Source organism: Petromyzon marinus, chromosome 40 (genome assembly GCF_048934315.1).
Source record: "Petromyzon marinus isolate PM22_M1 ecotype Great Lakes invasive population chromosome 40, UKy_Petmar_22M1.pri1.0, whole genome shotgun sequence".
Classification (NCBI taxonomy): Eukaryota; Metazoa; Chordata; class Hyperoartia; order Petromyzontiformes; family Petromyzontidae; genus Petromyzon; species Petromyzon marinus.
In genome coordinates this window covers 8,635,838-8,652,519 of record NC_133706.1, presented here as the reverse complement: position 1 = coordinate 8,652,519, position 16,682 = coordinate 8,635,838, and the positions used below count along the sequence as shown (strand labels likewise).

Sequence of the window (16,682 nt, the reverse complement as noted above, 5' to 3'; positions counted from 1 at the left end):
CCTTTGTCTCCCTAGTGGCAATGTTTACACACCGCACCAGGTACTCATTTGAGGCTTAGTCGACCTAGGGGAGGCCCGGGACCGGTTCAGATAATCGTCACTGGTGTTGGCCATGAGCGGGAATCGAACCCGGGTCGCCAGGTTCATAGCGCAGCGCGCTAACCGCTACACTATCGCTCCCCACACACACACATACACACACGCACACACACACACACGCACACACATACACACACGCACACACGCACACGCACACACACACACGCACACACACACACGCACACGCACGCACACGGCACACACACATACGCACACACACACGCACAAGCACAAGACAAAGATCCCCCGTATAGCCTTAACAGACTGTAGGGGCAAGTGCTGTTAGCGAGCACCTATGAAGGCCGGCACGGAACACGAAGGAGTGGGTGGCCAGCACCACGCCTGGCCGCCTTTGTCTCCCCAGTGGCGATGTTTACACACCGCACCAGCTACTCATTTGAGGCTGAGCTGACCTCGGGGAGGCCCAGGAGTGGTTAAAATAATCGGCACTGGTGTTGGCCGTGAGCGGGAATCGAACTCGGGTCGCCAGGTTCGTAGTTCAGGGTGCTCACCGATACACTACCGCTTACCAGCCGAATGGATTTGTTAATTTTACACGGGTAAATAAATAAATAAATGGCTTTAGACTTCTCTTTTTCAATTTGTCATGCATACTTGCTTGCTTTCTTCCTATTCACCTGAGGCTGCTCATAACCTTGACCGAACCCAGGCTTTGCTCACATAGGGCCAGCCCACTCCTCTGCCAACGGCGGCCACATTACTTGGGTAGCACCCGCTGCTTTGACCCGTGTCGTCAGTCGAACGTACGCCTGCAACATTTAAAAATGTTCACAAAAATGGCTTTCGGAACAGCAGGACGGAATTGACTGAAACCGAGACCGTGCGGCACAAACATGGGACGTAGCTTTCCGTACGTGTGGAGCTGTGTGGGTGTGTGTGTGTGGGGAGCGGTGGTGTAGCGGTTAGCGCTACGCTGCGCTACGAACCCGGCAACCCGAGTTCGATTCCCGCTCACGGCCCACACCGGTGATGATTTATCTGAGCCGGTTCTGGGCCTCAAATGAGTACCTGGTGTGGTGTGTAAACACCAGCGCTGGGGAGACAAAGGCGGCCGGGGATGGTGCTGGCCACCCACCCCGCCGTGCCGGCGTTCATAGGTGCTACTCGCTCACAGGACACGGCGGGGGGGGGGGGGGATCTTCGTGTCTTTGTCTTGCCAGGTCACGTGACGAGGTGTTTCAGGAGATGGGGTCAACCGAGGAGGCTTCCTCGTGTACGCACCATGCTGATGGCTTCGATGGTGACGGCAGCACAGGTGAAAGTTCAATTCCGGCTCTCTAAACGCTTTGACCTTCCGTTGTGCACGTGTCTGTATACAGTGAGGGAAAAAAGTATTTGATCCCCTGCTGATTTTATACGTTTGCCCACTGACAAAGAAATTATCAGTCTATAATTGTAATGGTAGGTTTATTTGAACAGTGAGAGACAGAATAACAACAAAATCCAGAAAAACGCATGTCAAAATGTTAAAAATTTATTTGCATTTTAATGAGGGAAATAAGTATTTGACCCCCTCTCAATCAGAAAGATTTCTGGCTTCCAGGTGTCTTTTATACAGGTAACGAGCTGAGATTAGGAGCACACTCTTAAAGGGAGTGCTCCTAATCTCAGCTTGTTACCTGTATAAAAGGCACCTGTCCACAGAAGCAATAAATCAATCAATCAGATTCCAAACTTTCCACCATGGCCAAGACCAAAGAGCTCTCCAAAGATGTCAGGGACAAGATTGTAGACCTACACAAGGCTGGAATGGGCTATAAGACCATTGCCAAGCAGCTTGGTGAGAAGGTGACAACAGTTGGTGCGATTATTCACAAATGGAAGAAACACAAAAGAACTGTCAATCTCCCTCGGCCTGGGGCTCCATGCAAGATCTCACCTCGTGGAGTTGCAATGATCATGAGAACGGTGAGGAATCAGCCCAGAACTACACCGGAGGATCTTGTCAATGATCTCAAAGCAGCTGGGACCATAGTCACCAAGAAAACAATTGGTAACACACTATGCCGTGAAGGACTGAAATCCTGCAGCGCCCGCAAGGTCCCCCTGCTCAAGAAAGCACATATACATGCCCGTCTGAAGGTTGCCAATGAACATCTGAATGATTCAGAGGACAACTGGGTGAAAGTGTTGTGGTCAAATGGGACCAAAATGGAGCTCTTTGGCATCAAATCAACTCGCCGTGTTTGGAGGAGGAGGAATGCTGCCTATGACCCCAAGAACACCATCCCCACCGTCAAACATGGAGGTGGAAACATTATGCTTTGGGGGTGTTTTTCTGCTAAGGGGACAGAACAACTTCACCGCATCAAAGGGACGATGGACGGGGCCATGTACCGTCAAATCTTGGGTGAGAACCTCCTTCCCTCAGTCAGGGCATTGAAAATGGGTCGTGGATGGGTATTCCAGCATGACAATGACCCAAAACACACGGCCAAGGCAACAAAGGAGTGGCTCAAGAAGAAGAACATTAAGGTCCTGGAGTGGCCTAGCCAGTTTCCAGACCTTAATCCCATAGAAAATCTGTGGAGGGAGCTGAGGGTTCGAGTTGCCAAACGTCAGCCTCAAAACCTTAATGACTTGGAGAAGATCTGCAAAGAGGAGTGGGACAAAATCCCTCCTGAGATGTGTGCAAACCTGGTGGCCAACTACAAGAAACGTCTGACCTCTGTGATTGCCAACAAGGGTTTTGCCACCAAGTAATAAGTCATGTTTTGCATAGGGGTCAAATACTTATTTCCCTCATTGAAATGCAAATCAATTTATACAATTTTTGATATGCGTTTTTCTGGATTTTTTTGTTGATATTCTGTCTCTCACTATTCAAATAAACCTACCATTAAAATTATAGACTGATCATTTCTTTGTCAGTGGGCAAACGTACAAAATCAGCAGGGGATCAAATACTTTTTCCCCTCACAGTAGGTGCTACTCGCTGGCATCACTTGCCCCGCCAGTCTGCGAAGGTTGCACGAGATACCTTTGAATGTGTATCCGTGTGTGTTTTTGTTTTATGTTTTTCTCCCCCCCCCCCCCCCATTACCGGCTGTAAGAGACCACGAGGGAGCACAGTGAGTGTCGTGGGGCCCTAGTTTCTCTCACTCTGTGTCACAACTCTCACTCTGTGTCACAACTCTCACTCTGTGTCACAACTCTCACTCTGTGTTAAAACTCTCTCACTGTGTGACAACTCTCACTCTGTGTTACATCTCTCACTGTGTGTTACAACTCTCACTGTGTCACAACTCTCACTCTGTGTCACAACTCTCACTGTGTCACAACTCTCTCACTGTGTCACAACTCTCACTCTGTGTCACAACTCTCACTGTGTCACATCTCTCACTCTGTGTCACAACTCTCACTCTGTGTCACAACTCTCACTCTGTGTCACATCTCTCACTGTGTTACATCTCTCACTCTGTGTTAAACCTCTCTCACTGTGTCACAACTCTCACTCTGTGTCACAACTCTCTCACTGTGTCACAACTCTCACTCTGTGTCACATCTCTCACTGTGTCACAACTCTCACTGTGTTACATCTCTCACTGTGTCACATCTCTCACTCTGTGTCACAACTCTCACTCTGCATCACATCTCTCACTCTGTGTCACATCTCTCACTGTGTCACAACTCTCACTGTGTTACATCTCTCACTGTGTGTCACATCTCTCACTGTGTCACAACTCTCACTGTGTCACATCTCTCACTGTGTCACATCTCTCACTGTGTCAGAACTCTCACTGTGTCACATCTCTCACTGTGTCACAACTCTCACTGTGTGTCACAACTCTCACTGTGTAACATCTCTCACTGTGTCACAACTCTCACTCTGTGTCACATATCTCACTGTGTCACATCTCTCACTATGTCAGAACTCGCATTGTGTCACAACTCTCACTCTGTGTCACAACTCTCACTCTGTGTCACATCTCTCACTGTGTCACAACTCTCATTGTGTCACATCTCTCACTGTGTCACAACTCTCACTCTGTGTCACAACTCTCACTCTGTGTTACATCTCTCACTGTGTCACAACTCTCACTCTGTGTCACAACTCTCACTGTGTCACATCTCTCACTGTGTCACAACTCTCACTCTGTGTTACAACTCTCACTGTGTCACATCTCTCACTGTGTCACATCTCTCACTCTGTGTCACATCTCTCACTGTGTGTCACAACTCTCACTGTGTGTCACATCTCTCACTGTGTTACATCTCTCACTCTGTGTCACATCTCTCACTGTGTCACAACTATCACTGTGTCACAACTCTCACTCTGTGTCACATCTCTCACTGTGTCACATCTCTCACTCTATGTTACATCTCTCACTCTGTGTCACATCTCTCACTGTGTCACATCTCTCACTGTGTCACATCTCTCTCACTCTGTGTTACATCTCTCACTGTGTCACAACTCTCACTGTGTCACAACTCTCACTGTGTTACATCTCTCACTCTGTGTCACATCTCTCACTCTGTGTCACAACTCTCACTCTGTGTCACATCTCTCACTGTGTCACAACTCTCACTCTGTGTCACATCTCTCTCACTCTGTGTCACATCTCTCACTGTGTCACAACTCTCACTGTGTCACAACTCTCACTGTGTTACATCTCTCACTGTGTCACAACTCTCACTCTGTGTCACAACTCTCACTCTGTGTCACAACTCTCACTGTGTCACAACTCTCACTCTGTGTCACAACTCTCACTGTGTCACAACTCTCACTGTGTCACAACTCACTCTGTGTTACAACTCTCACTGTGTCACAACTCTCACTGTGTCACAACTCTCACTCTGTGTCACATCTCTCACTGTGTCACATCTCTCACTCTGTGTCACAGCTCTTACTCTGTGTCACATCTCTCACTGTGTCACAACTCTCACTCTGTGTCACATCTCTCTCACTCTGTGTTACATCTCTCACTGTGTCACAACTCTCACTGTGTTACATCTCTCACTCTGTGTCACAACTCTCACTCTGTGTCACATCTCTCACTGTGTGTCACATCTCTCACTCTGTGTCACATCTCTCACTGTGTGTCACAACTCTCACTGTGTCACAACTCTCACACTGTGTCACAACTCTCACTGTGTCACAACTCTCACTCTGTGTCACAACTCTCACTGTGTGTCACAACTCTCACTGTGCCACAACTCTCACACTGTGTCACAACTCTCACTGTGTCACAACTCTCACTGTGTCACAACTCTCACTGTGTCACATCTCTCACTGTGTGTCACAACTCTCACTGTGTCACAACTCTCACACTGTGTCACAACTCTCACTGTGTCACAACTCTCACTGTGTCACAACTCTCACTGTGTCACATCTCTCACTCTGTGTCACAACTCTCGCTGTGTTACATCTCTCACTGTGTGTCACATCTCTCACTGTGTCACAACTCTCACTGTGTCACATCTCTCACTGTGTCACATCTCTCACTGTGTCAGAACTCTCACTGTGTCACATCTCTCACTGTGTCACAACTCTCACTCTGTGTCACAACTCTCACTGTGTCACAACTCTCACTGTGTCACAACTCTCACTCTGTGTCACATCTCTCTCACTCTGTGTTACATCTCTCACTGTGTGTCACAACTCTCACTCTGTGTCACAACTCTCACTCTGTGTCACATCTCTCACTGTGTCACATCTCTCACTGTGTCACAACTCTGACTGTGTCACATCTCTCACTGTGTCACAACTCTCACTCTGTGTCACATCTCTCTCACTCTGTGTTACATCTCTCACTGTGTCACAACTCTCACTGTGTCACAACTCTCACTGTGTCACAACTCTCACTGTGTCACATCTCTCACTGTGTGTCACAACTCTCACTGTGTCACAACTCTCACACTGTGTCACAACTCTCACTGTGTCACAACTCTCACTGTGTCACATCTCTCACTCTGTGTCACAACTCTCGCTGTGTTACATCTCTCACTGTGTGTCACATCTCTCACTGTGTCACAACTCTCACTGTGTCACATCTCTCACTGTGTCACATCTCTCACTGTGTCAGAACTCTCACTGTGTCACATCTCTCACTGTGTCACAACTCTCACTCTGTGTCACAACTCTCACTGTGTCACAACTCTCACTGTGTCACAACTCTCACTCTGTGTCACATCTCTCTCACTCTGTGTTACATCTCTCACTGTGTGTCACAACTCTCACTCTGTGTCACAACTCTCACTCTGTGTCACATCTCTCACTGTGTCACATCTCTCACTGTGTCACAACTCTGACTGTGTCACATCTCTCACTGTGTCACAACTCTCACTCTGTGTCACATCTCTCTCACTCTGTGTTACATCTCTCACTGTGTCACAACTCTCACTGTGTCACAACTCTCACTGTGTCACATCTCTCACTGTGTCACAACTCTCACTCTGTGTTACAACTCTCACTGTGTCACATCTCTCACTGTGTCACAACTCTCACTGTGTCACAACTCTCACACTGTGTCACAACTCTCACTGTGTCACAACTCTCACTCTGTGTCACAACTCTCACTGTGTGTCACAACTCTCACTGTGCCACAACTCTCACACTGTGTCACAACTCTCACTGTGTCACAACTCTCACTGTGTCACATCTCTCACTGTGTCACATCTCTCACTGTGTGTCACAACTCTCACTGTGTCACAACTCTCACACTGTGTCACAACTCTCACTGTGTCACAACTCTCACTGTGTCACAACTCTCACTGTGTCACATCTCTCACTCTGTGTCACAACTCTCGCTGTGTTACATCTCTCACTGTGTGTCACATCTCTCACTGTGTCACAACTCTCACTGTGTCACATCTCTCACTGTGTCACATCTCTCACTGTGTCACAACTCTCACTCTGTGTCACAACTCTCACTGTGTCACAACTCTCACTGTGTCACAACTCTCACTCTGTGTCACATCTCTCTCACTCTGTGTTACATCTCTCACTGTGTGTCACAACTCTCACTCTGTATCACAACTCTCACTCTGTGTCACATCTCTCACTGTGTCACATCTCTCACTGTGTCACAACTCTGACTGTGTCACATCTCTCACTGTGTCACAACTCTCACTCTGTGTCACATCTCTCTCACTCTGTGTTACATCTCTCACTGTGTCACAACTCTCACTGTGTCACAACTCTCACTGTGTCACATCTCTCACTGTGTCACAACTCTCACTCTGTGTTACAACTCTCACTGTGTCACATCTCTCACTGTGTCACACCTCTCACTCTGTGTCACATCTCTCACTGTGTGTCACAACTCTCACTGTGTCACAACTCTCACTCTATGTTACATCTCTCACTCTGTGTCACATCTCTCACTGTGTCACATCTCTCACTGTGTCACATCTCTCTCACTCTGTGTTACATCTCTCACTGTGTCACAACTCTCACTCTGTGTCACAACTCTCACTGTGTCACAACTCTCACTCTGTGTTACAACTCTCACTGTGTCACAACTCTCACTCTGTGTCACATCTCTCACTGTGTCACATCTCTCACTCTGTGTCACAACTCTCACTGTGTCACATCTCTCACTGTGTCACATCTCTCACTCTGTGTCATAACTCTCACTGTGTCACATCTCTCATTCTGTGTTACATCTCTCACTGTGTCACATCTCTCACTCTGTGTCACATCTCTCACTCTGTGTCACAACTCTCACTGTGTCACAACTCTCACTGTGTCACATCTCGTACTCTGTGTCACATCTCTCTCACTCTGTGTTACAACTCTCACTCTGTGTCACATCTCTCACTCTGTGTTACATCTCTCACTCTGTGTCACATCTCTCACTGTGTGTCACATTTCTCACTGTGTCACATCTCTCACTCTGTGTCACAACTCTCACTCTGTGTCACATCTCTCACTGTGTCACATCTTTCACTCTGTGTCACAACTCTAACTCTGTGTCACATCTCTCACTCTGTGTCACAACTCTCACTGTGTCACAACTCTCACTGTGTCACATCTCTCACTGTGTGTCACATCTCTCACTGTGTCACATCTCTCACTCTGTGTCACAACTCTCACTGTGTCACATCTCTCACTGTGTCACATCTCTCACTCTGTGTCACAACTCTCACTCTGTGTCACATCTCTCACTCTGTGTCGCATCTCTCACTCTGTGTCACAACTTTCACTGTGGCACATCTCTCACTCTGTGTCACATCTCTCACTGTGTCACATCTCTCACTCTGTGTCACATCTCTCACTCTGTGTCACATCTCTCACTCTGTGTCACAACTCTCACTCTGTGTCACAACTCTCACTCTGTGTCACATCTCTCACTGTGTGATACATCTCTCACTGTGTGTCACATCTCTCACTCTGTGTCACAACTCTAACTCTGTGTCACATCTCTCACTCTGTGTCACAACTCTCACTGTGTCACAATTCTCACTGTGTCACATCTCTCACTCTGTGTCACATCTCTCACTCTGTGTCACATCTCTCACTGTGTGTCACATCTCTCACTGTGTCACATCTCTCACTCTGTGTCACAACTCTCACTCTGTGTCACAACTCTCACTCTGTGTCACATCTCTCAATGTGTGTCTCATCTCTCACTCTTTGTCACATCTCTCACTGTGTGTCACATCTCTCACTGTGTCACATCTCTCACTGTGTGTCACATCTCTCACTGTGTCACATCTCTCACTCTGTGTCACAACTCTCACTCTGTGTCACAACTCTCACTCTGTGTCACATCTCTCAATGTGTGTCACATCTCTCACTCTGTGTCACATCTCTCACTGTGTGTCACATCTCTCACTGTGTCACATCTCTCACTCTGTGTCACAACTCTCACTCTGTGTCACAACTCTCACTCTGTGTCACATCTCTCAATGTGTGTCTCATCTCTCACTCTGTGTCACATCTCTCACTCTGTGTCACAACTCTCACTGTATTACAACTCTCACTGTGTGTCACAACTCTCACTGTGTGTCACAACTCTCACTCTGTGTCACAACTCTCACTCTGTGCCACAACTCTCACTCTGTGTCACATCTCTCACTGTGTCACAACTCTCACTGTGTTACATCTCTCACTGTGTGTCACATCTCTCACTGTGTCACAACTCTCACTGTGTCACATCTCTCACTGTGTCACATCTCTCACTGTGTCAGAACTCTCACTGTGTCACATCTCTCACTGTGTCACAACTCTCACTCTGTGTCACAACTCTCACTGTGTCACATCTCTCACTGTGTCACATCTCTCACTCTGTGTCACAACTCTCACTCTGTGTCACATCTCTCACTCTGTGTCACATCTCTCACTCTGTGTCACAACTCTCACTCTGTGTTACATCTCTCACTCTGTGTCACAACTCTCACTCTGTGTCACAACTCTCACTCTGTGTCACAACTCTCCCTCTGTGTTACAACTCTCACAGTGTCACAACTCTCACTGTGTCACAACTCTCACTGTGTCACAACTCTCACTGTGTCACATCTCTCTCACTCTGTGTCACAACTCTCACTCTGTGTCACAACTCTCACTCTGTGTCACAACTCTCACTCTGTGCCACAACTCTCACTCTGTGTCACATCTCTCACTCTGTGTCACAACTCTCACTGTGTCACAACTCTCACTCTGTGTCACAACTCTCACTCTGTGTCACAACTCTCACTGTGTCACAACTCTCACTGTGTCACATCTCTCTCACTCTGTGTCACAACTCTCACTCTGTGTCACAACTCTCACTGTGTCACAACTCTCACTCTGTGCCACAACTCTCACTCTGTGTCACATCTCTCACACTGTGCCACATATCTCACTGTCTGCCAGACTGAATCAATGCTGTTCTCTTCCCGTGCCTTTGCTATATTCCCCGTAATTAACTCTCAGCTGGACGGTCTTCTCTTTCCATCAGTCCCCCCCCCCTCCCACCTCGTATCGATTGACACACCTGTGATATAGGCGTCCTCACCCTGTACCATTATCGGTCACGACACCCACCGGCGATAGCCGAGTGGAGACGAAGCCATTTGCCGGTTTACCGCACGCAGGAGAAAACTCTTTAGCGGCACACGCAATGGCGTCCGCCGCTCTGCAACTGAGAAGCGAAGGGAGCTGCCGTAAATTTCGATTTAAAGCTTTCGTGACTGCAGGGATTCATATTCTTGGTTCTTTCGGTAAAGTCGCGTAGAAGGGAAACGATAAAATAATAACAAAAAATAAAAATAAAAAAATAAAAAAAAATTCTCACGACGTTTCGACTGCAACACATTGCTCGTGTTTTATATTTTATTTGTTTATTATTTTGTTGTTTCCCTTCTACGTGACTTTACCGAAAGAACCAAGAAGATGGAGCGGCCGTAGTCGCGTCATGGTCAGCGGCACGCCGTGGCTTCCAACTAACGGGGCGGCAAATCGCATTTTGCTGCCAAAATGCGATTGGTGAATTTGATCCTTGCCCGTGTATCGAAAGTTCAATCTTTTTACGGCCAATGTTTTCGAGGGACTACTGTGCGTTGTATGTCTTTCGCGTGGTCTGGGGCTGTTGTTTGTTGTTGCTGTTGTTTTGCTGTCTTGCCCAAGCGTGCGTTTATTGTGAGGAAAAAATAATTGATTGACTTTTGTCATTTGCACCTGTGTACTTTATTTTGTTAAAATGTTTATTTGTAGTGACTTACCTTACCTATGCTTTGCACCCCCTATCGTGTTTTGGTAAAAGTGTCGTCGTGATTTTGCTGAACTTCCGTGAAAAAGAGCTTCTTAGCTCATCGAATTCCTCCTGCAGTTTAAATAAAAAAAATTCTGATTCTAAATCCAGAGGTGACCGGTTCCATTTCATCTCCCGTCTCTCAGCAACCAGCAGTATGATGGCACAGTGGTTCATGCACTGCAATACGAAACCCAGCCACCTGAGGTTCAAGTCCTGTCCACGGCTAACGTCAGTGGCGAATTAATCAGTCCTGGGGCCCTTCCTTCGGCCTATCGGTCGAGAATTGAGTCCAGGGTTGGTGCGGTGGTCTGTTAACATGGGGAGACAAAGTCAGCCAGGCGTGATGCTTCGCAGCTGGCCATACCACCTCCGTGCTCGCCTTTATAGACGCTGCTCGATCGAGAGCAGTTGCCCCCCCCCCCCCCACGCGGTGTACACGGTGTACGCAGGAAATCGTTGCGACGCCGATATATATGACGTAGACTGTGCTTCATCGCCGGCTAACGGTGATCTGTGTCATCCTTCTCACCCATTGTCCCTGCACAGGCACCAGCGAGCCCCTCGGTGAAACCGAAGATGGGCAGTCCAAACGGTAAATGAACGATGCTTTGGCACGAGGCCGTCGCGTGTCATTAATTGCACGATCCGAAATTTGGCGGTTCGAGAGAGATCGCATTCACTGTTAAACTAAACTGAACAATTTGTTTTATTTTATTTTATTTTTGCCAGGTAAGACCCACCGAGCTCTAGAGCTATTTTTCAGAAGCGACCTGTCCACGTACGACAGCTCAGCGAGGCGGCTCATCGCGTGGAAATGTATAGCGGCCAAATGCTAGAAACGCACGTTGATTCTAAATGCAGAGGGAAAAAACCAGAGGACCCGGAGAAAATAAAACACAACCACAGGGAGAACACGCAAGCTCAAAATATACGGCCGTCAGGGTCGGGATCGAACCCACGACCTCCTGCATAGCTGGCGAGGAAGATGACATGTCCTAGCCACCGTGGCGCCCCTCTTGAACCTATGAACTTTAACCCCTGAGCCACCCAGCCACCTCCGATCATGGCCAACTCTGTACTTATAAATAATATTTTAAAGAAACTTTTTTTTAAAAACACGCTTTAATGAAATGTACCGTACTAGTAATGGAAGAACTCCACGGCTCCGGGAAGTGGCCCTGGAGCTTGCCATAACGTAAGGGGACCCGTGGTGATTTACAGCCAACAATCAGTTGACCATGGACAATTAGACCCAAGCCAAAACATAACATAAAAAATAATTTAAAAAATATATTTTTATGATAGAATATATTAAGTATACCAAGTTTTCAGTCAATACCACATTGGGAAGTGGGTTAAAATTGAGTTACAAGATTTGAGGATACAATAACGACAACAACAACGACAACAGACAGAGTGAGTTCATAAAAAGCATGTAAAAATGATACAAATTTCCCACCTAATGTTATTTTGCGTGGTGCATGCTCGTTGATGCTACCCGACAACTCCCAGTGACTGGAGTTCCATTCCTGATCATGCGCCTTAATCATCATGAACCTCGCATGGCCTTCCCTTAGGTCAACTCAGCCTAAAAACGTGTATACAAACTCATCATGCATTGTTGTGCAGCGTTTTTTATTTCCACATATAATCACAAATATTTGTTAGGTCCACTGGCATAATTGCCTTCCCAGACTAATATTATTCGCCAACATTTACAGTGAAGGATAAAAGTATTTGATCCCCTGCTGATTTTGTACGTTTGCCCACTGACAAAGAAATGATCAGTCTATAATTTTAATGGTAGGTTTATTTGAATAGTGAGAGATGGAATATCAACAAAAAAATCCAGAAAAACGCATATCAAAAATGTTATAAATTGATTTGCATTTCAATGAGGGAAATAAGTATTTGACCCCTTTGCAAAACATGACTTATTACTTGGTGGCAAAACCCTTGTTGGCAATCACAGAGGTCAATCGTTTCCTGTAGTTGGCCACCAGGTTTGCACACATCTCAGGAGGGATTTTGTCCCACTCCTCTTTACAGATCTTCTCCAAGTCATTAAGGTTTCGAGGCTGACGTTTGGCAACTCGAACCTTCAGCTCCCTCCACAGATTTTCTATGGGATTAAGGTCTGGAGACTGGCTAGGCCACTCCAGGACCTTAATGTGCTTCTTCTTGAGCTACTCCTTTGTTGCCTTAGCCGTGTGTTTTGGGTCATTGTCATGCTGGAATACCCATCCACGACCCATTTTCAATGCCCTGGCTGAGGGAAGGAGGTTCTCACTCAAGATTTGACGGTACATGGCCCCGTCCATCGTCCCTTTGATGTGGTGAAGTTGTTCTGTCCCCTTAGCAGAAAACACCCCCAAAGCATAATGTTTCCACCTCCATGTTTGACGGTGGGAATGGTGGTCTTGGGGTCATAGGCAGCATTCCTCCTCCTCCAAACACGGCGAGTTGAGTTGATGCCAAAGAGCTCCATTTTGGTCTCATTTGACCACAACACTTTCACCCAGTTGTCCTCTGAATCATTCAGATGTTCATTGACAAACTTCAGACGGGCATGTATATGTGCTTTCTTGAGCAGGGGGACCTTGCGGGCGCTGCAAGATTTCAGTCCTTCACGGCGTAGTGTGTTACCAATTGTTTTCTTGGTGACTATGGTCCCAGCTGCCTTGAGATCATTGACAAGATCCTCCCGTGTAGTTCTGGGCTGATTCCTCACCGTTCTCATGATCATTGCAACTCCACGAGGTGAGATCTTGCATGGAGCCCCAGGCCGAGGGAGATTGACAGTTCTTTTGTGTTTATTCCATTTGCGAATAATCGCACCAACTGTTGTCACCTTCTCACCAAGCTGCTTGGCAATGGTCTTGTGCCCATTCCAGCCTTGTGTAGGTCTACAATCTTGTCCCTGACATCCTTGGAGAGCTCTTTGGTCTTGGCCATCGTGGAGAGTTTGGAATCAGACTGATTGATTGCTTCTGTGGACAGGTGTCTTTTATACAGGTAACAAGCTGAGATTAGGAGCACTCCCTTTAAGAGTGTGCTCCTAATCGCAGCTCGTTACCTGTATAAAAGACACGTGGGAGCCAGACATCTTTCTGATTGAGAGGGGGTCAAATACTTATTTCCCTCATTAAAATGCAAATCAATTCATAACATTTTTGACATGCGTTTTTCTGGATTTTCTTGTTGTTATTCTGTCACTCACTGTTCAAATAAACCTACCATTAAAATTATAGACTGATAATTTCTTTGTCAGTGGGCAAACGTACAAAATCAGCAGGGGATCAAATACTTTTTTCCCTCACTCTATATAAGTAAGCAAACTGTTTTATTGGGCGCCAACTCAGCAACACTTGTGTGTATGTATGTTGAACTACTTCTTTCGCACCATACGTAGCCATCGATGCTAATCGGAGGTGCGGGGGAAGGACAACAAATGAAACACAAAAAGCAATTCTAAAGAAATTAGTTTTTAATTGAGATTTATAAGTGCATAGCTCCAGCAGCTGCCTAATATCGGAAGGAACCCCATTCCAGATTGCCGCAGTAGTGCATCTGAAAAAAAAACCTGACTGTTGATGAGACCCCAAAGGTCGAAACTGCTTATGAATTGGATTGCCTCTTAAAAGCCAGTAGGCTGATTGACTAAACAATAAGCGTATATAAAACGTGCAGACATAGAATGGAGTTCAGCCTAAACATCGTTACTTAATGATAATACTTTCATTTATGCTAATAGCATCCCATAACGATGTACATCAATTATATATAAGGACCAAATCCCATATACAGCCACTACCAAACAATTGAACACCCTAATCATCATGCAATATCAAAAATGTTCAGACTAATTAAGCAATGGCACAGAAACTAAAAGCCCAAACACCAAACAAGTGACCACAATAACAGATAAAGGAGTTCACGGGGTCTGCTACACATCCCCAGAGCACAATCCCAACTTCCAAAACAAGGCAGGAAATCTTCGCAGGAGGGGGCGGCGGTGGAGCGGCCAAAAAGTTACGACTCGTTTATACTAATAGGTAAAACGTCCCAAAAGTTCGACAATAACGACCGCTGCAGGAGAGAGAGAGATGAGTGTTTAGCGTCAGCCCCCCCACCACCACCACTGCCACTACTGCCGCCACTCCATGTGTCATGCCGACCGCAATCAGCACTTGCTGGCAGCACTTGGCCCAGCAGTCTGTCGATGCTTAAGGGGCAGATATTTGACTGCGTGTTTGACCTGTGCGTCCATGTACGCACCGGGGGAGTGGAAGTGTAGCGGTTAGCGCGCTGCGCTACGAACCCGGCGAACCGGTGGCGATTATCTGAACTGGTTATGGGCCTCCCCTGGGTCGACTCGGCATAAAATGAGTACCCGGTGCGATGTGTAAACATCGCTACTGGGGAGACAAAGGCGGCCGAGGCGCTGTGCTGGCCACCCACCCCTTTCACAGATGTTCGATAACAGCACTTGACCCTACAGTCTATGAATGGCTACGTGGGGGATCTTTGTCTTTGTGTGTGTGCCTACAGGTCGTCCCTTCAGCAGCTGCAGGAGTTGATCCGGAGGCACGAGTAAGTCCGGTGTGCTGTTAACTACCTCGCCTGGTATACAGGAGGTCGTGGGTTCGATCCCAAGACCTGATGCCTGCTGTATATTTGGAGCTTGTGTGTCTCTCTCATCATCACCACCGCTGTGGCTATGAGATGTTAACTACCTTGCCTGGTATACAGGAGGTCGTGGGTTCGACGCCGACCCTGATGCCTGCTGTATATTTGGAGTTTGCGTGTCTCTTTCTCTCATCATCACCACCACTGTGGCTATGAGATGTTAACTACCTCGCCTGGTATACAGGAGGTCGTGGGTTCGATCCCGACCCTGATGCCTGCTGTATATTTTGAGCTTGTGTGTCTCTCTCATCATCACCACCGCTGGCTAGGAGATGTTAACTACCTCGCCTGGTATACAGGAGGTCGTGGGTTCGACCCCGACCCTGATGCCTGTTGTATATTTGGAGTTTGCGTGTCTCTCTCTCATCATCACCACCACTGTGGCTATGAGATGTTAACTACCTCGCCTGGTTTACAGGAGTGCGTGGGTTCGACCCGGACCCTGATGCCTGTTGTATATTTGGAGTTTGCGAGGCTCTCTCTCATCATCACCACCACTGTGGCTAGGAGATGTTAACTACCTCGCCCGGTATACAGGAGGTCGTGGGTTCGATCCCAAGACCTGATGCCTGCTCTATATTTTGAGTTTGCGGTGTCTCTCTTCCCGTGGTTGCGTAGATTTTTCTCGGGGTCCTGCGGTGTTTCCCTCCACATTTAGAATCAACAACACGCATTTAGAGCAGTTGGCTGCAAATACAATTCCACACGATAGGCCACTTCGTTGTGCTATCATTTGTAGCCCGGGTCGCTTCTGAAAAAGGGGTATGTAGCTCAGTGGGCCTTACCTGGTAAAATTAAAATATAGTTTAGTTTTGAATCGTTTTTTTTGTTTACTTGAGTTGTTTTTTTATCGTTGAGTTTTTTTTAAGTTTAATCATATCTGTTGGGAATGAACCAGCAACCAACGTGTGAAATGAGAGTCCAATTGAGCACGGTTGTCAGGACCGTAATCTGAAAATTACCTGCTACAAAAAAAATGCTGGCAAGATTTCCATGGTTACCCGCAGCAGATGAAAAACACTTCAGCATCGCTACTGTGACCCTATTGCCTCTCCTGAAATTATAAGACAAAACGCCTGTGGATTTTCACCTGCTTAGCTACAGGGTACTGCTGCTGATGATGATAGTGATTTTAACACGTAGGCTTTCGCAGCCAATATTATTCATAATAAAGGTTTTTGGGTTAGATCGCGT

At 46.9% G+C, this 16,682-nt stretch overlaps 1 protein-coding gene across 2 annotated transcripts in view; it reads left to right on the top strand.

Annotated features, from left to right (window-relative positions):
- Nucleotides 1-16,682, top strand: part of LOC116950851 (uncharacterized) — an 87,920-nt gene that overhangs the window by 24,980 nt on the left and 46,258 nt on the right. For both annotated transcript variants that reach the window (XM_032968970.2, XM_032968972.2), the window contains 3 exons: nucleotides 1,281-1,375; nucleotides 11,346-11,391; nucleotides 15,351-15,392. In XM_032968970.2, the coding sequence (XP_032824861.2) occupies nucleotides 1,281-1,375; nucleotides 11,346-11,391; nucleotides 15,351-15,392 (183 nt within the window). The remainder of the gene's footprint in view (nucleotides 1-1,280; nucleotides 1,376-11,345; nucleotides 11,392-15,350; nucleotides 15,393-16,682) is intronic.